The 21561-nt window shown below is 32.5% G+C and overlaps 7 protein-coding genes and 1 non-coding gene across 9 annotated transcripts; 2 read left to right on the top strand and 6 right to left on the bottom strand.

The window, feature by feature from the left end:
- Window positions 1-5043: 5043 nt before the first annotated feature.
- LOC128395285 (uncharacterized) lies at window positions 5044-8107 on the bottom strand. Of its 2 annotated transcripts, none has more exons than XM_053355690.1 (2): window positions 7911-8107; window positions 5044-7592 (listed from the first exon to the last, which is right to left on the bottom strand). In XM_053355690.1, exon 2 carries the CDS (start codon window positions 7479-7481, stop codon window positions 5292-5294), a length of 2190 nt encoding a protein of 729 aa, XP_053211665.1. In that variant the 5' UTR covers window positions 7482-7592; window positions 7911-8107; the 3' UTR covers window positions 5044-5291. The 2 variants fall into 2 exon arrangements, with proteins under 2 accessions (XP_053211665.1, XP_053211666.1); XM_053355691.1 differs by lacking the exon at window positions 7911-8107 and adding an exon at window positions 7754-7770.
- Window positions 8108-8165: 58 nt separating this feature from the next.
- On the bottom strand, window positions 8166-8239 carry Trnat-agu (transfer RNA threonine (anticodon AGU)). Its single transcript has one exon. It is a non-coding gene; the product is annotated as a tRNA-Thr (tRNA).
- Window positions 8240-10491: 2252 nt separating this feature from the next.
- LOC128395728 (globin-like) lies at window positions 10492-12742 on the bottom strand. The gene is given in 3 exon segments (XM_053356199.1): window positions 10492-10898; window positions 10900-11052; window positions 12382-12742. Coding segments are annotated over 3 exon segments (543 nt in total). The 5' UTR covers window positions 12498-12742; the 3' UTR covers window positions 10492-10624.
- A 773-nt stretch (window positions 12743-13515) lies between these two features.
- LOC128395088 (eukaryotic translation initiation factor 3 subunit G-B-like) lies at window positions 13516-14063 on the bottom strand (the record flags this gene model as incomplete). Its single annotated transcript, XM_053355484.1, has 1 exon — window positions 13516-14063. A coding segment is annotated over one exon (396 nt), but the record flags the coding sequence as incomplete, so codon positions are not given.
- An 84-nt stretch (window positions 14064-14147) lies between these two features.
- Window positions 14148-14838, bottom strand: LOC128395729 (bolA-like protein 3). The gene has a single exon (XM_053356200.1). It carries the CDS (start codon window positions 14746-14748, stop codon window positions 14305-14307), a length of 444 nt encoding a protein of 147 aa, XP_053212175.1. The 5' UTR covers window positions 14749-14838; the 3' UTR covers window positions 14148-14304.
- Window positions 14839-17170: 2332 nt separating this feature from the next.
- LOC128395730 (uncharacterized) lies at window positions 17171-18335 on the top strand. Its single transcript, XM_053356201.1, has 2 exons — window positions 17171-17382; window positions 17689-18335. Exons 1-2 carry the CDS (start codon window positions 17313-17315, stop codon window positions 17874-17876), a joined length of 258 nt encoding a protein of 85 aa, XP_053212176.1. The 5' UTR covers window positions 17171-17312; the 3' UTR covers window positions 17877-18335.
- A 1265-nt stretch (window positions 18336-19600) lies between these two features.
- LOC128395087 (uncharacterized) lies at window positions 19601-20386 on the top strand. Its single transcript, XM_053355483.1, has one exon. The coding sequence runs from the start codon at window positions 19601-19603 to the stop codon at window positions 20090-20092; it is 492 nt and encodes a 163-aa protein (XP_053211458.1). The 3' UTR covers window positions 20093-20386.
- Window positions 20318-21438, bottom strand: LOC128395726 (eukaryotic translation initiation factor 3 subunit G-like). The gene has a single exon (XM_053356198.1). It carries the CDS (start codon window positions 21313-21315, stop codon window positions 20407-20409), a length of 909 nt encoding a protein of 302 aa, XP_053212173.1. The 5' UTR covers window positions 21316-21438; the 3' UTR covers window positions 20318-20406.
- Between the last annotated feature and the right edge of the window lie 123 nt (window positions 21439-21561).

Here is a 21561-nt window from a genome sequence, read left to right as displayed (position 1 = left end):
AGGTTGGGTTGATGTTATTGTTCCCATGGTTGGAGGTGATGTTGGTATAATTGGCTGATTGTTGTTTGAGACAGCTGATCGGCGAGATTTACTGTAACCATTTAGTATTTTGATGAAGAAGCAAAATGTTAAGCTTAACAGGAGGGAGAAACCAATTACTATGAGTATTATCTTCATGAGAAGTGCAAATTTATATTTGGCAAGGGAATTGGCACTTGTGGGTGTTGAAGGGTCACGACAATCGGTTAAAGTTGATCGACAGGGGACACATCGATGTTTCTCATGGTTGTAGACATATTTCGATTGACAGGCACAAATCGGCCGACGTTTACGAACCAATTGGGCAAAGTCACAATAAGAATGACGGTCAAAGGAGTGACATTCACGCGATTCAGAGCAAGGGTCACCTATTGGAATTGATCGAATACACTTGGATAATTTCCGGTCAAAGTTAAATTCGGGTCCACATTTACATTGACCCGATAATTTATATGTTTTCCGAACACAAAGAGCATTAGGATCACCACAATTGGTTGTTGGTGGAGTACAATGTTCACCGATAGCTGCAACTCTGACATAAAGAGGAAGCTCGTACAAAGTGTGACCATTTCCATTGTAAGCATTTGCTGGTGAGGCCAAAGACCAAAGAAAAAGACCAATTAAAGATGGCGTAGAGATCATGGTGAAGGGTTTAAATTGAATAAAGAAAAGCCAAAGAAAAGACATGATTGTTGAACTGTTTCGGGTGAAGGTTATGGGCAATTAAACACTAACGTTTTCTCTATCATCAATGTCGCTGATGGTTTAATAACTTCAGGTAATTTAGTAGAAAGCTCAAGAAGTATGGATGATAAGTAGATGTAAATAATGATGGCGGTGATGAATATGATGAGACTGCAAGTATTGGCGAATTATTTTCCATCAGATTGACATTTACAATAGAGAGGAAAAAATAGTAAATCAACAAAAAGAGATCCAATGGACTAATAGAAAAACGATTGAAAGGAAGCAAATCTACAAAATAATTGGGTCCAATTTACCATAAATGAGACAAGCATAGAGTCCATCAAGGATAAAGAATGAAATTAGGTAATTTCCAGAGAATCAAATTGCGAAAAAAAAACCAGAATCAAATATCAAAAGAAGAGAAAAAATCAATCACAATGTTAAAAGAAAAAGAAAAACAGAGAAAAAACCAAAGGATTGAAAGTGAAGGAAGTGAACCAGGAAATATATTCGAACACCTTTTAAATCATTTTCTCTCTCCTTTACGATTACAATCAGAGTAAAGAATTAAACAAACATTCAATCAAATTAAAAAGAAAAATTAAATTAAAACAATTCTAATTGTAAAATGAAATTAGGTTAACAATTGTGAGGGAAAAGGTAAACAACCAATTGAGTTAATTTCGAAGTCGAAAAAAAATAGAAAATAGATGGCGTTGCAATCGACGGAAAGAATTACAATCAATCTAATTGTAAGAATTAATTGTTGTTGAAATGTTATTCTTTTCATTTGTTGATTCTCTTTTAATTGTCTCTAATGAGAAATAATCAATTTACATTTCATCATAAGTTAGTTAAGTAAAGTTGTTATTGGAAATGTAATCATATTTTGGAAGATGAATTGATTAACTGATTGTTGATTTATTTTGGTGAGAAGTCAATTTATATGATTTATTATTTAATTCATTTCGAAATTTAATTTATATGTATCAAAAGAGTTTAAGATGTCGTTAGATAAGTTTTCATTATTGGGTATTGATGAAATTGTTTAGCTGATTCGATTTGATTTTGTTGGTTTGTTGATGAATAGAAAATTTTGTCCAAATTAAAATGATTGTAACTTTAATCATTTGTGGTTAACTGCTTCCTCATAAGAAGGTGGTTTATCTTCACCTGAAGCAATTAAATTAGATTCATGGGTTCTACCACCATTGGAAAGGTAATGATTAGCACGACGTTCAAGTTCATTTGGGGTAATATTATTATTCAAATTGTTTCCTGGTCGAGGATTAATTATTGGATTAGCTGGTCGTGGTAATTGATGAGATGGTGAGGTTGGTGTTGAATTAGAATTGTTTTCATTGTTAACAGGTAATTCTCGGCAACAATGATTGCACGTCTTTTTAATTAAATAGATTAGGACGGTGATCGATAAGATTATGAATGTAGGGGAGGCAAAGAAGCTCGGACGAGTTTTGGTTCTTGTGACAACGATTCTTTGATATCCAGTATCGATTTGCGCAAGAAAATTAGTGGACGGAGTAGTCGAACTTGGAAGAAGGGAACACGGATTATTTTCGGACGATTCAAACCCGGGTTTACAGACACAAATTCCAATAGAATGGTCACAAGTTGAATTTCATCGGAAATTTCACACTGTTCAGAACTGGAACATTTTTCACCGACAGTTTTCTCCTCAAAACATAAACCAGAACTTTTATGTTGATAGTAACCGAATTTACATATGCAGTAACGAGTAACATGTCGATGCTTAGAAACACAACGCGTTAGGGTCACTACAAGTTTCCTCGGAACAGAATCCAGTCGCTGAAATTTGGGTGACTAAGAGCGTCATCATTATAACGGTTAAACATGAGGATGTTTTCGAGGTCAAACGGTCAATTGGATGACCAAAGGAATGGTGAGGAAATGTCATCATTCAGTTAGAATTAGAATTAGATACAATGTAATTAAAATTTTAATGAGAAAAGAACTGGAAAACACCAAGAAAACTGAAATTACATATAAATTCAACGGAAACAGTTAGAAATCAGAGTTTAATTATTTGGAATGTGATGATTAACAAATTATGTTTGCCCATTGTAAGAATAGCTTAAGTTTAGTCTCCTCCTTTTTTTAATTCAATTAATCAATTATTGCCCTTTAGATGGCGTTTTAAGACAATTTAATAGCACTGGTTTCATTTAGAATTTTTTGCTTAAAATAATGACAATTGGATTTACTTTTCATCAGCTGAATAAATATTCTGGGTAATGATATAAAAACGAGGATAATATTGATTTTCTTCAATAAGTGGATATTTACAAAGGGTATTTGTTGATTAACTAGGATTAGATTGATTTGTATTGGTTTTGATTGATTATCGGCCCGGTAGTGGGTCTAGGACAATATGGAAGCCGATTTCGGGGATTTTTTCGTTGTTCGGGATTGTAACCGTTAAATGGACCAGGATGAGATGACGATGGTATTGTTGATGAATCTTTGGCATTTTCTTCAATTAACTTGTGTCGACTAACTTTCGGTGGATCGGGTAATTTCAATTTCTTTGGAATTGTTGACAGGTTCATCATTGAGAATAATCATCTGACAATTAGTTTCATCTTCTAGATAACAATTGATCTTCTTGATCCTCTCATCAACGGTAACACGACTTGCTATCGGCTCTCTTAGGACAACCTCAGCGGTGATTCGGGTCATCAGCTCCTCGTAAACTTGAATATCTCTTTCATCAGTTAAATTTTCTTCACCAATCCCATCGAAATTGTTACCATTATCTTCACCATGAGTGAGACCATTTCTCTCAGGTAAAGGGTCAGTGTTTATTGCATCAGAACCATTTTGACTTTGATTTGTTGATTCTCTTTAATTGTCTCTAATGTGAAATAATCAATTTACATTTCATCATGAGTTAATTCAGTAAGATCTTAATTAATGGTTGGATGAGGAGTTATCTGCTACTCATCACACTTATCTCTGTGTTTTTAAATTAGGTTAGGTTAGGTCTTTATTAGAAAGTCAAAATCGACATATGAAGGCCTGAAGGGCCTGAGACAATCAAACGGGCACACAAGTAACCCAAAATTCAACGCAATTTTGCCTATTTGAGCTGACGGACACTAGCGATAAGTGTGTTGAATAATCATTGGCTCCGCTTCCAATCATTAACTAGGTCCTTACTCTTAATTCAGTAGAGTTGTTATTGGAAATCATATTTTGGAAGATGAATTGATTAACTAATTGTTTATTGATTTTGGTGAGATGTCAATTTATACATAACATTTATGTATGACTTATTATTTAATTCATTTCGAAATTTAATTTATATGTATCAAAAGAGTTTTAGATGGAAAAAGTTTTCATTATCGGGTATTGATGAAGTTGTTTAGCTGATTCGATTTGATTTGTTGGTTTTTTGATGAGTAGAAAATTTTGTCCAAATTAAATTGATTGTAACTTTAATCATTTGTGGTTAGCTGCTTCCTCATAAGAAGGTAGATTATCTGAACCTGAAGCAATTAAATTAGATTCATGGGTCTACCACCATTGGAAAGGTAATGATTAGCACGACGTTCAAGTTCATTTGGAGTAATATTATGATTCAAATTGTTTCCGGTCGAGAATTAATTATTGGATCAGCTGGTCGAGGTAATTGATGAGATGGTGAGGTTGGTGTTGAATTAGAATTGTTTTCATTGTTAACAGGTAATTCTCGGCCACGATGATTGCACGTCTTTTTATAAACTAAATAAACACGATAGTGGTCGATATGATTATCCAAGTAATGCCTAAGATTGTTAATGTAGTGATGATAAAGATGCTCGAATCAGTTTCGGTTCTTGTGACGATGCTTTGCAATCCAGTATCGATTGGAGCAAGATAATTAGTGGACGGAGTAGTCGAACTTGGAGGAAGGGGACACGGGTTTCTGGACGATTTAAACCCGAATTTACAGAATGTAGCCGCTGAAATTTGGGTGACTAAGAGCGTCATCATTATAACGGTTAAACATGAGGATGTTTTCGAGGTCAAACGGTCAATTGGATGACCAAAGGAATGGTGAGGAAATATCATCATTCAGTTAGAATTAGATACAATGTAATTAATATTTTAATGAGAAAAGAACTGGAAAACACCAAGAAAACGGAAATTACATATAAATTCAACGGAAACAGTTAGAAATCAGAGTTCAATTATTTGGAAAGTGATGATTAACAAATTATGTAGCCCATTGTAAGAATAACTTAAGTTTAGTCTCCTCCTTTTTTTAATTCAATTAATCAATTATTGCCCTTTAGATGGCGTTTTAAGACAATTTAATGTTAGCAAATTATTAAAATTAATTGTTACATTTTTTACTTTTTTATGGTTAACAATTTTCACACTGGTTTCATTCAGTTAATTGCTTTCTGAAAATAATGACAATTCGGATTTACTTTTCATTAGCTGAAATAAATTATCTGGGTAATGATAATAATAAAAAAACGAGGATAATTGGTTGATTGTACTGATCAATAAGTGGATATTTACAAAAGGGTATTTGTTGATTAACTAGGATTAGATTGATTTGTATTGGTTTTTGATTGATTATCGGCCTCGGTGGTAGCGGGTCTAGGACAATATGGAAGCCGATTTCGGGGATTTTTTCGTTGTTCGGGATTGTAACCGTTAAATGGACCAGGATGAGATGACGATGGTATTGTTGATGAATCTTTGGCATTTTCTTCAATTAACTTGTGTCGACTAACTTTCGGTGGATCGGGTAATTTTAATTTCTTTTTAACGGAGGTTACAACTGCACATTTGGCTCCTTTAATCACCGAATGATCAACTTCGTAAATTGAAGTAAGTCGGGTGAACATCGATTTATTACCAGGCCAAGGTGAACATTCTCGATCGATTAGAACAAATTTTTCACAACCATATTTCATCAGGGGAAGAGTGAAAACTTCTGGGATTGATGAAGCTCCAAGAATTATACAAACGGGAAATTTACAATAGGCACTGTTAAGAATTGTATCATTACAAATGTCGTAAATATTTCCTAAGATGACGGCAGAATTTTGGATAACGAAAACTTTTGCCAATTCTAATATCTCATTGAATTTGGTTTCTTGATCTTCGGAGGAAAAAATTCCTTCATCAGCGAATTCCCATTTATTGAACAATTCTCCGTATTCTCGAGCATCTTCAACTAATTTGATATTCGAAAGAGCTTTGGCCAACGCTTTGCCGATTTTAGGAATTTTATCTCGTAAATTGGTTGGTTCTCCCTTTCGATTCAATCGGTATATTGGAAAATTGGCCTTTTTAAACTTCTCATGGAGAGTGGAAATTATTTCCTCATTATTACAGATGACCAAAGCTGGAATGTCCATTCCGATCCATCGAGAATCAATTGGCACCGATTTCATCATGTCCAAGATTTGAACGGCGATATCGGTTAGATCTTTGAGCGATTTAGATGTTTCCCTAAAATCGAGGCAACAAACTGGTGATGTTTCACTTGATGAAATGCTAAAAGTATCAACACCTTTATGAATAGCGTCACAATCAAAGGGAGTCAAGTCCAGGTTCTTTTCATCAAACCTTAAGTTTGCACCGGAAGGTCCTGAGGCCAAATTAGGTGAAGTGTAATGTTGAACATATTCAGAAGATTCCAATTTAAAGAGACACTCAGCTGCTGTATAAATATGATGAATTCGGAAAAGATTAGTAATTGCTAGTTCATCGCCAACAAATGGGACAAATTCTAGCACTTTAATCGTCAAATAGGTCACATTGGCTCCGTTTTGCTTGACCGTTTGTTTACCCAAAATGCTACCAAAGTATTTGCGGTCCGGGAAAAGGTAAGAGTCAATCACAGTTAACATACAGCAAAAGCCAAATTTAAGATTCTCCGAATCATTTGATAGCTTGAAGATAATTTCAGACCATTGGTCATCGGTGGTGATCTTATCAACTTTGGCGGAAACACCTTTGTCCCTTGCCGCTTGTTTATTGGGGGATTTAAGTAAATTGTCAGCGTCCTTCTTAAGTCGATCATAATAAAGCACCAAAAGGTATGAAATTGTAGCATTTGAATAAGTTTTGAATGAATTGTATCTTAGTGAATATGGAAAAGCCTTAAGGCGAACCAGAATCTCATCTTGAGGCCAATCTTGGTCGTTGAGATAATTATCAGCCCAAGTGAACACAGTCTCAAGAAAATCATCAAAATTTCTAGGATATCTAAAAGAGGACCAAGCATTGTTAATTGGTTCATCATTGAGAATAATCATCTGACAATTAGTTTCATCTTCTAGATAACAATTGATCTTCTTGATCCTCTCATCAACGGTAACACGACTTGCTATCGGCTCTCTTAGGACAACCTCAGCGGTGATTCGGGTCATCAGCTCCTCGTAAACTTGAATATCTCTTTCATCAGTTAAATTTTCTTCACCAATCCCATCGTAATTGTTACCATTATCTTCACCATGAGTGAGACCATTTCTCTCAGGTAAAGGGTCAGTGTTTATTGCATCAGAACCATTTTGACTTTGATTTGTTGATGAATGACCATTGGTAAAGACCATTGGGTTAATGTTACCAGATTCATGTTGTTGTTGAAATGGTTTCACATCAATTTGTTGTTCATTCAACTGGGAGATTTGACTACAAGCAGCTTCAGCCTCAGCTGATTCTCTCTGTCTGATCACTTCATCTGGTTCTTGTTTAACTTCAACTCGTAACATATTAAATCAAACAATTAAACACTTCATGTTAACATACCAGATCCATGAGGTAACAATACAGAGGTAAGAAAACAAGGCTCAATGGTGACACAACACAAGAAATGGTTACATCTAGAATAGAAGAGATAAACAAAATCAACGAATCAATTAATCATTGGAAAGATCAAGTGTCAAAGGTAAACAATAAGATTAAAAACATTTAACTGTAATTAAAATTGAAAAACAAAAGATTAACCGTTAAAAAGAAGCTCCTAGAAAAGTAAACAACCAACCGGCTTATTAAAACCAGAGGAATAAAAAAGCTGAGAAACAAGCGGAATATTTGACAAAAACAAGCTGATCAATGTACAGAAAGGTAATCACAATTAAGAGAAGAAGATCAGTTTGACAAACAATTAACTAACCGAAGAAGAAAAGTTAAATATTTACCAATTAAATGAACAAGAAAAACACCAAAATAAATGTTACAAACAATCAAGAGAAACTGAGAAACAAATCATTTGACACAAAAGCTTTTAAAGGAATACAATTAAAGAAGATATTAAATTTATACAGAAATTAGATTCAATTTATGGATTCTGAAATTGATTAAAAAATTGTTTCAACAAAATTAAGAAAAAAAATGTTGATGATGTAACGAGTTAGATGTGGTTGAGATTAGTTAAGAATAGTAAATGCAAAAAAAGGCTTCACTGGGATTCGAACCCAGGATCTCCTGCTTACTAGGCAGGCGCTTTAACCAACTAAGCCATGAAGCCGCTTTTTTGTTCCAGTTGTTTTTTAACTATAAAAATGAACTGTTTCTAATAAAAAATATCATATAATTGTGAGTATCTTTAGGGAATTGTGGCTTCGCATGGAATTCAATAAATAGCAACCGGGAGAATTTGTTCAAATAATCGATTTCTAATCAACACTATCTTAATGAAACTTATTTTATTTCTTGTTATTCTCTCTCTAGCTGATTTCTTCACCTGGCTCTTGTTTAAATTCAATCACATAAAATAAAAAAATTGAGCAATTTATTTTCACAACACATAGGTGCAAGAGGCAACAATTAGGAGAAAACTAGGATTAATAGTAACAACACAGAACAAATGGCCACATTAAGAATGGAAGAGAAGAAAATAATAGAACCAATTAATCATTGCAAAGACAGAGTGCCAAAATAAACGGTAAGATACAAAGCAAAGATTAAACAAACACTAATAGACAGAATTTAGAAATACATCTCGAGTCTAACGGATGCTAGTTACTGTATTAAGAATAAGATGTATCAACAAAATCTGAATCAGTGGAGTAATGAAAGAAACAATCAAAGCAGATCTTGTCCCATAAGAAAAGACTAACCAATAACTACCAATTAATTCGTTTCAATCATCATAAAATTCTTAATCTGTCTGTAAGGTCAGAAGCCAAGGACTATGTTAATAAAGCCCACATTTTTATATTCCTTTAGTTTCTTAATTTTATGCCAAATCTACTCACCATAATCGATTTAATTGTGTTATTATTGTGTATAAGCTAGTGTTGAATCGATTGGTATATAAACTGTTAATCAATAAGTTGAATTGAAAAAGTCGATGGTTGAAATTCATGCACCGTGACGGCATGATAAACCACCTTGAACTGAAAGCTTTCACTATGTGACTGATCAAAGTTATAAAAGGCAATCTAATTTGCATTCTATCCTTTTTCCTTCGGACCGCGAACAACAATATATAATAAGTGACCATATGGTTTCAATTCTAAATAAAATCACTTGTGAAAATAGATAAAGTGATGAAGAAACAGCATCACATTCTAATGGATACAATCAAACCAAAAGAAAATAGTTTCTTGTTAATGGGTAGCACGAAGAAAGACATGAAAGCAGCTTCCGATGTGCTCACCAAATATCTGCCAGGAATTATAATTGAGAAAGCAAAGAAGAGAAACCCAAGAATAATGGTTCGCGGTATCGTTCCAAGGCATGTATTTGACTTGATTGAGGCGCTTTAACCAACTAAGCCACAAAGTCGCTTTTTTATCTACCTGTAGTTTTTCAATTTTATATCAAACCTGATCACCGTAATTAATACAGTTGTGTGTTATTATTGTGTATAAATTTGTGCTAAATCGATTGGTATCTGAACTGTTATTTAAAAAGTTAAACTGTCAAAGTTATTGGCGGTTGAAAATTCACCCAGCGAGAAGGCATGGTAAACCACGTGGACATGGTAGCCTTCAATGGAAGCTTAACCAAGTCAATAAAAGCAAAAGGTTCATCTAAGCTAAACTCCATCATTTTTTCAACGGACAGTGAACAACAAGACGTAATAAATGACCACTTGGTTTCATTTGTGAATGAAATTACAAATGATAAGGAGAGTCCATTAACGGAAAAACTTTCACAAATGGCCAAATGTTTCAATGTTATGGAAAAACTAAGAAAAGTAGCCAACAAACAAGAAAAACAATTTCTAGTGAAGATAGAGGAGAAAATGGTTGAGAAAGTTAATTCCGTTCAGATTAACAAAAAATCGTATGCAGATATTGTTCGAGATTCGACAACCATCAAACCTCATAAAGCTAGAAATAATAGTAACAATCGAGTTATTTTCATCAAAGAAAAAGACTCGAAAGGTAACTTTACTAAAGGTGAACAGCTAATTGCAAAAATAGATAAAGTGATGAAGAAACTGCATCACATTCTAATGGATAAAATCAAACCAAAAGAAAATTTGAGAATTTGTGAAGCTTCCGTAAAAATTTCAATAAATGAACCGCTGTTGGCTGTATCAACAGTTTTTTTGATATAAAATTAAATTGCTTCTATTTATCAGTTTAATCTGTGATATAAGCGTGAACAGGGAATTATGATGAAATTCGATCAATTATCATCACTCGAGAGATGCAACTTAAACTCAGAAATTGAAAAGCACTTTTGTGTTCATCATTATGTCTTTATTAATAAAGGTATCTATCAGAAAGATTTGCATTAATTAAATTGAACTAAAATGGAAACAACTTTTTCTGTAACATCATCGCCTTTAATCAATAAGATTTTAAATGATTAGAAAAGGTCACAATTGTGATTACAAAGGTTTGATTATTTGTCCAAGGTGGATTTTTGAAATGGCCAACTGTTTGAAAGTTTTTGGTTAAGATGTTGATGAAGGTGCAGTTGTGAGAGATGTCGGTGATGTTGTTGCATTTGCTTCCGATTGTTGTTGCTTTTCAATTGATTTAACTGTTTCTATGATAACGGTGAAAACCTTGGTCCAAGCACTGGTCGCCTTAGAATCCATTATTGATGTACCAAGGGTTTCGGTCAAGAAACTGACCATACTCTTGGCTAATCCCTCAAAGAAAGGCCAATTAATTGATCGCCTCAGGTGATTAACGGTAATCTTTTGTAGCATATCAGAAACACACCAAATCCTCGAGATTTTCAACCAACGCAGTGATTGCATAAAGAACTTGAGATGCGTGTGACTTCAGCCTCTTCGATGACCTCAGTTCGTCGTCCGTTTTTAGATCTCGGAGTGAAGCGAAACGCTCAATGTAAGTTGGATTATCTTTAAAGAATCTACAACAATTTAGAGAAAATGAAGAAATTAAATTAATTTCGAGTGTTCATTGGAATTAACTGATTTAATCACAATCATTGAAGATGATTAATTACCAATCAGTTTTAATTGGTACTCGAGATTGATTATTGATTCTTGTTAAATCACTTGATTATTAGGCCTCAAATGAGAGGGTAAATTTTGATTGGTTTATAATGACAGTGATTAGATTTAAATTACCTTGACTTTGCTCTTGAAAAATCAATGCTAATATTTATATGTATTAATAATTCAACAATTAACAGCTAATTAAGTTTAATTACTAAACAATATGATCAATTGAGTTGTAGTACCAAGTAAATCAATTGCATCATAAAACTTTCAAAACAATTAACTAATTTTCACGATAACTGATCAAATGAGTTGTAACAATAAAACAACACAATCAGTTGATTAATTAAATAGTTAATTAGCAAAAGGTAAAAGTTTACCATTTGAATCAAAATTAAAGTTGATTTTTGATCAACAGTTGAGTTGCTACAATTAACTAATTTTATTGCCAAGTTTTTTTCTCGTTATTATTATTAATTAAAAGTTAATCACTTGTGTTAGTTGATTACTTTTTAATCACTTTTTTCATTAGATAATTGTAACTGTAAATTATGATTAAAATAAACACTAGAAAAACAAATCAGTTGATTAACTTAAACAATTAACTAACCTGAATGTTGACAAGTTAATCTGTTACCTTTGATTTCTCATAGGAATTAAACTAAAGTGATTAACAGACAATTGCGTTAATCAATGACAATTCAAGATGATTAAGAAACTTTTTCTCAGTTAATTAACATTTCATCATCGTTTTTAATTTAATTGATCTGATTTTCCTTTATTTCATTTTTACAATGTTAATAACAATTGACTAGAATTAATTTAAATCATTTTCATCATAATTTTAATCAATCTGTCAAAACAATTAAATTAAAAACAATTTTGATAAAACATTGATCCTTGTTGAATATTATTAAATTAAATTTCAACTTGATTGTTCAATCAAAGTAAACATTCAAGAGGCTTTCAAATTAAATTAAATTTAATTAGTCAAAACCCTGAGAAAAGGCTGTTGATTTAAAAAGCTAATTGTTTACAAACAAAATGATCAATAAATTGTGAATCTAAATCAACGTTGAACAATTTTTGCTTAATCATTTCAACCAACTGAAAGTGATCAAGGACTGATCGTAATTAGTTGATTGCTAAGATAGTAATAAAGTTCAATTGTTCACAAGAGTTGATTGTTGATTAATTTAATCAAATTTACTAATATAAATTGTAAACAATTAACTTACTTGAGGAAAAAATTGATTCCATGTGTATTGGGATCTTTCATAACGGTTGACCAGATTGATTTAATTAAATCAACATCTTGTTGAGTAAATGGACTAGAATCATTAGTTTCGGCCATAGTGATTAGTTAATTGTTGTTATGATAGAACGATAAAAGCTGGAGATTAAAATTTGGTAACTTTGATTGGGAGCAATTAAATGACCAGCACAACAAAATAAATCGTAATTAGAGTAAAATATGATTACAATGAAAGAAATGTTGTAAATCAACAAATGTAAAGATTAAATTAATTGTCACAATCAAAATAAAAGTAAAATCATCAATCAGAAATGATTCACGATTATTAGTTGTTGTGTTTCAATGTGATCAAGTTGAAGGTGAATCAATTATATAGTAACTATTATATTGATTATCTAGGGAAGATAAATTTAAACGGAAAGTGAGTGAGTGAGAGAGATAAAGATGAGGATGAGGATTAAGATGATAATCTAATGATTGTGTATGAAGATATTGAACTGATTTATCCTTGATTGTTGACTCAATTCTCAATTCTTCAAGTTTTTTTTACACAAGGAGAAGAATGAAAAAGATGAGGATGAGTAGAAGATGAAAAAAGAGACGATAAAGAAGAGAGGAGAGTGAGAGACTCACACTTTCTCCTTCGTCCTCAAGTGAGCTTATATTTTCATCTTCTTTTGGTAGAGATTTTGATGAATAAAAAAATCCATCGAAATATCGTAAATTAGATCCAAAGAAAACGAAGAAAGTTATAAATCGAGGCTCAGTGTTTTGGGAACAACTATCACCAAAGATAATTAAAGAAAGTGAACCAAATATTGTCAATTTCCCAATTTAACAGTTTCAAATCCCGATTTAAATGCGAGTATCAATTATTGAGAAGTTACTGGAACGGAGAAATTGAGAATTGAAATGTTCAATACGATTGATAAGTTACTCTTTGTGTGAGTGAAAATAAACAAAAGAACGATGAAAAAGAAAAACACAAAAAAAGAGTCAAAATGTCCAGAGGATTAATTGTTAACCGAAATTGTTACTGTCCAATTGTACGATCAAAAGTGGATCGAGAACCGATCGATTACCTTATCCGTTTAACCGCTACCATTAGCTAATTGTGTTGTACCAAGAATTTTCATTTGTAATCGAGAATGTTCAACACGATTTGTAAGTTGCCCTTTGAGTATGTGAAAATTAACAATAGAAAAATGGAATAAAGGAAAAGAAAAAGAAGAAAAAAAGAAAAAAAGAAGATCCAAAGTGCCCAAAGGATTAATTGTTAGCCGATGGTTTGGCCCATTCGACGTTCAAGATTAAATTAGCGTAACCAAAGCCGTTCACATGTGCGATCGCTTTGGTAGCATCTTCTTTCTTCTCATAGCTAACAAAAGCGAATCCTTTAGATTGTCCAGTATATTTGTCTTTGGCTAAAAATATTCTCCAAATTTTACCAAACGGTTGAAACAGTTCTCTTATATCACTATCTTGTATCTCTTCGGGTAAATTAGTAACTCGAATTGTATTGGCATCATCTTTTGATCGCTGGTTGTTCAAAGGATCAGCTCCTGGCTTTTGACCACCTTCACGTAGACCTGGAGGAACATATTTACCACCGGTTTTCTTATCCTCACCAAATCTTGACCCGAACGTTTTATAACTTCGAGCTAATCATTTTCTCTTTCACTCTCCTTTAGCATGAAGAAATTTTCCAACCAACTTTTCTACCATGATATATGATGCAACGAATTCGGATGATGTTATCAGGCTCATTCAATTGACGATTGAATTTTTATTTTATTTTTCTTAGTAGTAGAGGTTAATAAGTAACCCCAATAACCGGTAACATTTGAAAACTAATAAAGACATAAGGTTAGTAAACACCAATGTTAATACTCTGTACATTTGGAATCTATGTCTCAGGAGGTGGTGGTGTTGATGATGTTGCCACACGAATACCATGAAATTTAGGAATATCTTCCTTGAGAGCATCGGTCACCATCTTATGTTGAGCTAAGACTGTTATTCCTTTAAAATCAGTTGAAACAACATAAATCTCGTACATCTCTCCGCATCCACCAGAAACATCATGAACCTCCACATGGGAACAATTTGGAATCTTATCTTTCAGTTTATTAGTTAAATATTCTTCACCAGCACTTGGAGTTGATTGTTGTTGACCAGAAAACCATCGGAAATTGTCAAGATATTTTTTAATTGCTGATGAAACAGATAATCGTTTACCCGGTATAACCCAAAAGTGTTGATTACGATAACCGAATCTCTGTAAACCAATTGAACAACAATGACCAGTGTTTGCTAATCGATAGATCATATTCACTTTAGATCTCAACATGATTAATCTAAAAATTGTCAAAATCGAAAAGATTAAAAGTTAATTACGAAAATGTAAACACGAGGTCGAAACAAGAAAAGAAAACAGAATATCAGCTGGTATCGATATCGAACTTTTTGGATTCGATCTATCGAAATGTTTGTTTTTCTTTTTCGATTGTTAATCAACTCGTTCTTCTAATTGTGACAATTGATTCGCAAGTTTTAATTAATTAAAATTCATAATTTTCTCTCTTTTAAACTTCGATAAATTTTTAATTTCTGTTTTTCTCTGGAGAAAATTTTGGTTTCATTTGTTATGGATAAGGAAAAGAAGAAGCTTTGTTTTTATCTAATTCTCTTGGATTAGAATCACTGATTATTGATTAAGAATCTTAATTATATCTTAATTGGTTTCGCCTTTTCTTTGCCACTGGAGTCTTGGTGAAGTCTGTTTATCCAGAGTAAGAAGCTACTGTCTAATAGGATCAAACCTCGTGAAAGTGGTTTTTTGTTCCCAATTGATCAAAATCTCTATGGTTCTTAATTGTTTTTATCAGTTTTACTAATTGTTGATCGCTTTGATTTCATTCTAATCAATGGGTTCGAGTTTTCTTCCAACCAAACTAAATCGATTCTCGTACAAATGTTCACAATTAACTGTTGATTTAGTTCTAAATGTGGTAATTTACCTGTTGATCGTTTTTGTTTGTATTGGTTTATTGATCTTCTTAAGTTATAGTCCAATGGCCTTTGGTAAAACCAGCAAACGATTGAAATGGAATCCAAATCAATAGCTTGAGGCTATTAGTTCATTGGAAATTTCAAATTGATTTCGTCATAATTTTCACCATCAAAATGATTGAATTTCACATTCAAATGGAAATCAAAATTAATCCGACAATTCATTCACCTCAATCAACCGTTGATACATTTTAATAACACCAATAATTTGGAATCAGCCAACGAACTTAACTAGTGTAAATTATTAATTAGAACATACTAATTACCTGAATAACTCGATATTCATAATATCTCTGGACATTTGATAACATTTGGACCATCAAGCACTTAGATTGTCATCGCAATGTTATTGTCCCCAACGAATCAAGTCTATAAGAACCCGAAAAAGTTTTCTTTACTCCATATCGAAACTACCCAACCCTCGCTGTTTGGACATTACAAATAAATTGTTCGAGTATAAATAACGATTGGACTTTAGGCTGAAATCGATGACTATTCGAGTACCATTACCCCAAGTGATCCGACGACAATTAAAAGTTCAGTTGAATATTTGCTGTTTAAACGATAACTCGATCAACAATAGTTATAATAAATTCCAGGCCTTAGGAACTTTAATCATTTCGATCACTTTGATAGCAATAATAATAACCTGATCTCCATCCTCATCAATTCATTCACCTCAATCAGCTGTTGATACATTTTAATAACCCAATAATTTGGCCTGAATCAACAATTAATAAACATCTCATCTCAAAATAAGTCACCAAGAGAATCACCTTAAGCTGGTTGTTAAAGATAATTATGATCACCTAATTAACTCAAAATTTCGTAATCAATTGAGATTGATTAAAGGTGAATCCCAATCTAATTTTCACTTGGCCATATAAACCAATCATTAATCATCATCTAAATTGATTACAATTTACCGCTAACGCCTTTACCTTAATAGAGAGACAAATATAATCACAACATTTACCTGATTACATTTCAATTTTAATTTTAATTAACTAATCTACTTAAATGATTAATTAACAAATTATAAAACGGACAAATTGGGATAATCAAGATGCAACCAAGGAATTGTCAGAAAAAGTCAAATCTAAGGCTAAAGATCAAAGTTGATCGTTTCAATTTCCATGGGGATTTATTATCATGCTGATTAGAATCCAGAAAATTATTAATCACTTGGAAAATCCTAGAAACCAAATTAGCTATTGACAATTAATTTTCAAGGATCGACCATCAAAAAACAGTGAACCAGATTAAAAAGATGAACATAAATCAACTGATCAGGGTCAAGCTCACCAAGAATTAAATTCATCATATAATCAAACTTTAATTAGAACCATTTTCATGAGCTGGTTGATTAAAACAAACACTAATCTCTTAATCTGGTTCCTACCTGATTATAGTTTTGAAAGAAAACAAAATGTCAGACTAACTATTTTTTTGGCGAAAAAAAAACTTCGGTCATCATCATCTTCTTTATTTTTTTATCTTCATCTTCATCTTCTTCTTTTTCATTGGTCAATATTTTCTCTTCTTCATCTTTAAAGTGAAATTCTCTTCTCTTTTTCTTCTCTCTCACTCACCTTGATTTTCTTTCTCTTTTTTTCTGTTGAAAAATTTTCTCTCAAAGGCCAGGCCAATGATCTAAATGTACTTAGAATAATCTGACCTTCTCATCTCTCTCTTTCTCTCTCTCTCTCTCATCATCATCATCTCTCTCGATCTCCATTCTCTTTCATATAAAAAGTGTTTAATTCTTAACTAAATTACATTTCAGTTTTCCACCGGATCAACTTGTTCCCTTCTAATTGTCAACAATTAACTTCCATCAAAATGTCTAAAGTATTTGCTATTATTTTCTCAATTTTCTTCATCATCTCAATTGTTGCTGCTTCCAGAGGCGGTGAGTATATTTACCTCTTTGTTGATTTGGTTGCTCTCTGTTAATCTCTATCACATTGACAATTTACTAATTGTTAGGATTAAAGTGTAATCAACAACATGATTTACTTGATTCTTTCAAAGAAATTGAGTAAAAATCAATTCTGTGTTGGGTTCAAGTGTTTGTCCAAATATATTTGTCTATGGTGTTGTAATTTTCTAGCAGTTGATGGACACTAATTAAGAGTTTAAATTGTTATCAAACAATTAACTAATCAATGGATTGTGACAATTTAATTGAGATACTTTTGTTTGTGCGTTTGTTTAGGTTATGGTGGATATCATAATGGTGGTGGTTACAGAGGAAATGGTGGTCATCATAATGGCGGTGGTCATTATCCAGGTGGAGGTCATCATGGCGGTGGAAGTCATCATGGTGGTAACTATGGTGGTGGTCATCATGGTGGTGGACATCATGGTGGTGGTGGGTATGGTCACCATGGTCGTCGAGGATAAATTAGCTTCGATCTCCAATAATATTGAACAATCAAGACAAGACAAAAATTTCTGTTTCTTAACAACATTCAAATCAATTTGAATACTTTTCTTAATTGTCCAACCGTCAACATAAATTGTTGATTCCTTTAATCAATTATTGACAATTTACCTCAACAATTCGGGTTTAAAATCTGTGATTGTGGTTACAGCAATTTAATTATTTGTGTTTCCATTCAGTGCCTACAAATTACATTTTAATCATTTCCTATCCGTTTTTATTAATAACTTTACCATCAACAATTAACTAAAAACCCACCTAATGATTAATTATTTTTTCAACCACAATCACAATCAATTTTTTTATAACTTTTAATGACAATTTTTACTCAACAACTGACAATTTACAATCTCTTGCAACAATCAACTGATTGTTGAAACAACATTTGAATAAAGATGAAACATTGTGACAAATTACAATTAATCAACATCACCTTTAATTACAATTTAGATAAATTGTTGATCAACTTAACCGTTACACTAATCACAGTCAAATTATCAACAACAATTAATTCAAACTAATAATTAACTGTAAGTTAATTTGTTCCGGTTGTATGTTAATTAACTTTTTATCTCAATTATTAAAAGGCCTTAACAAGTTAATCTAATTGTGATCAATATAATAGATTAGTTTGTAGATACAAAAATGAATAGTAAACAATTAACAATCTGATGAATGGATAATTTGATTAACAATTTCCAATAAGAATGGAAACTTAATCCAATCAGTAAATTAGAATTTAATTTAAAAAGTTAAGGTTAATTGTTGAATAAACAGATGAAAGGAAAAAGATTAACAATCAAAACAATTGAGCTTCGACCTTTAATCATCAACCTTAACCATCAAAATCAATTGTCGAACAATTTAATTAATTGGTCAACCTAGAAAAAAAAAGTCAACGATGATAGTTTAACTTTCACTTTCTTTTTTCACATTTTTGGACAATTAACAAAAACATTTAATCAAAACTAACGATCAATACAATTTAGGATCAAGTTAATGTAAATTAATATGAGAAAAAAAACAACAATAAAAAAAAGTTCAGTTAAATCTAACGAACAGAAATTAAGTGTAGAAAAAAAATAGCTACAACAATTAGGGCTTAATTGTTGTTATACAGGTTGAGATTCTGTTGATTGTCAATAGTTAACGACGGTAGTTGGATGCAATTGTCGAAGAGGAGGGAGAAGAAGGTGGAGAACCAAAAGGTACAACAGGTAATACGATTAACGAACAAAAAAGAGAAAATTTCTCTTTCTTTTCTTTCTTTTTCGCGATTCTTCCCTGTCTTCTTTCACTTTCACTTCCTTCCGATCGTTGACTGATTTGGTGATCATGTTAATCGGCAGCAGAAAAAAATCCTCACAATCAGTTGAAACCAGTTGGGTAACACGAGAGTTATTATTAAATTGTGAGGTGGAAATTATATTTTCACTGTTAATGTTATTTTCCAAGTGATAGTGTCTCTTTATCCGCTAATTATGATTTAAAAGTTAATTGAATGGTTATTCTGGTTAACTGTTGCTGATCATTAATTGTTGTTGTTGTTGTTGTTGTTGTTGTTGTTGTTGATTCAATGTTGTCGTAAGAATCAAAGTTATTGGTTGAACAAAAAAGTTTCAAGATTGAAAACCAAACGGATTAATGATGAAATTTTGAAATCAAAGTGAAAATGAAAATGAAAATGATTAAGTTGGTTAATTGTTGCTGGAGTTTTGTATTTGCGGTTATTTGTGTTTCTTTGATTATAAGTGAGTGTCCATTGGTTTTCGCTGGTCCCGTTAGAGTGAAAATGTATGACCATCGAGCAGAACACGATCCAAAGCATCTTTATGGAACTGGACCTTGGAACTATTATGGTTACGGTTATGGAATTGAATATGCATATAAACCGGACGGAACTTTTAACAGGGAAAAAGGTTACGGATATTTGAAGGCTTTTGGTAGAGATTTTTGTAAATACAAAGATCTATCGAAGTGTCGTAAATCACATCCAAAGAAAACGGAGAAAATTATTAATCGAGGTGAACCATTTTGGGGACAACCACCAGCAGAGATAATTAAAGAAAGTGAACCAAATATTGGTAATGGAGAGAAATTGTTACTTCCAATTAAACGATCAAAAGTGGGTAGAGGAATTGATCGATTTCCTTATCCGTTTAACCACTACCATTAGTTAATTGTGTGTGTATGTGTTTCTCCACGTGCCATAGTTAGTAAATTATGTTCATCTTTCCTCCATCTTTGGTTACAATTACATCAACGAAAATATAATTTCATCAGATTAACCGGTTGCAAATTCCAATTTACAAATTATCAATTATTGAGCAGTTATTTGTGTTTTACCAAGAATTTTCATTTGTAATCGAGAATGTTCAACACGATTTGTAAGTTGCCCTTTGGGTATGTGAAAATTAACAATAGAAAAATGGAATAAAGGAAAAGAAAAAGAAGAAAAAAAAAAAAAGAAGATCCAAAGTGCCCAAAGGATTAATTGTTAGCCGATGGTTTGGCCCATTCGACGTTCAAGATTAAATTAGCGTAACCAAAGCCGTTCACATGTGCGATCGCTTTGGTAGCATCTTCTTTCTTCTCATAGCTAACAAAAGCGAATCCTTTAGATTGTCCAGTATATTTGTCTTTGGCTAAAAATATTCTCCAAATTTTACCAAACGGTTGAAACAGTTCTCTTATATCACTATCTTGTATCTCTTCGGGTAAATTAGTAACTCGAATTGTATTGGCATCATCTTTTGATCGCTGGTTGTTTAAAGGATCAGCTCCTGGCTTTTGACCACCTTCACGTAGACCTGGAGGAACATATTTACCACCGGTTTTCTTATCCTCACCAAATCTTGACCCTGACGTTTCCATGGTATTAGATTGAACTGTTCCACCTGATGATCCATTAACATTTGAACCACCATCTTTTTCCTTTGATTCAAATTTCTCTCTATAAGGACATTTAAGAGTCCAATGATCCATCTCACAATATCTACATTTAACCACATTCTTATTACCCATAGTTTGTAAAATATCATCTTTATCCAAATTATCCTCATCCTTACTGTTAATAAAATGCATAGCAACATCCTCACAGCAAACGGTATTTGATGGATTGGGTCCTGGTTCATCATTCCTTGCGAGTCCATACTTTTTCCACTTTTTCCTTAAAGCCACAGCCTTAGAAACCTTTAACCGTTCAATCTTATAATAAGAGATAATCTTGAACCTTTTACCCTCCTCGCTTTTATAAGATGTCACAATCTTTGTATTACCATCAATCTGGAAAGTAGAAACCGGTAAAGGGGCTTGGGAATAAACATCTCGATAAATATCATATTCATCTTCGTCCCCTGAATCGTGAGCCCAGTTGGTTATTACAAGTTTATTCTCCATGGATTCTGATTGAGATCAACGGAAAAAAATAAATTAGTGATTAAAAATTAAAGAAACAATTAGAGAAAGCACCAGAAATGGAATCACAATTAACCGAATTTAAGAAATTAGTCACTTCGATCGAAATAGAATCCGCTAGATGTCAGGGTGAAGCTCAACGAGAGAAAAGAAAAAAATTACCCGCGAAATTCAAATTAATTACGATGATTCGATTTCAAAAAAAATGATTAATCACAATTTTAATTA

This window comes from Panonychus citri, unplaced genomic scaffold (assembly GCF_014898815.1).
Source record: "Panonychus citri isolate SS breed McGregor unplaced genomic scaffold, ASM1489881v1 Contig00141, whole genome shotgun sequence".
Taxonomy (NCBI): Eukaryota; Metazoa; Arthropoda; class Arachnida; order Trombidiformes; family Tetranychidae; genus Panonychus; species Panonychus citri.
This window is presented reverse-complemented; position numbering and strand designations above follow the sequence as displayed.

Excerpts from the sequence above, each read along its gene's own strand:
- LOC128395730 (XM_053356201.1), top strand. The coding sequence starts at position 17,313 with ATGTCTAAAGTATTTGCTATTATTTTCTCAATTTTCTTCATCATCTCA. Across the intron at positions 17,383-17,688 it reads TGTTGCTGCTTCCAGAGGCG|GTTATGGTGGATATCATAAT; the intron begins GTGAGTATATTT and ends GCGTTTGTTTAG.
- LOC128395729 (XM_053356200.1), bottom strand. The coding sequence starts at position 14,748 with ATGTTGAGATCTAAAGTGAATATGATCTATCGATTAGCAAACACTGGT.
- LOC128395285 (XM_053355690.1), bottom strand. The coding sequence starts at position 7,481 with ATGTTACGAGTTGAAGTTAAACAAGAACCAGATGAAGTGATCAGACAG.
- LOC128395726 (XM_053356198.1), bottom strand. The coding sequence starts at position 21,315 with ATGGAGAATAAACTTGTAATAACCAACTGGGCTCACGATTCAGGGGAC.
- LOC128395087 (XM_053355483.1), top strand. The coding sequence starts at position 19,601 with ATGATTAAGTTGGTTAATTGTTGCTGGAGTTTTGTATTTGCGGTTATT.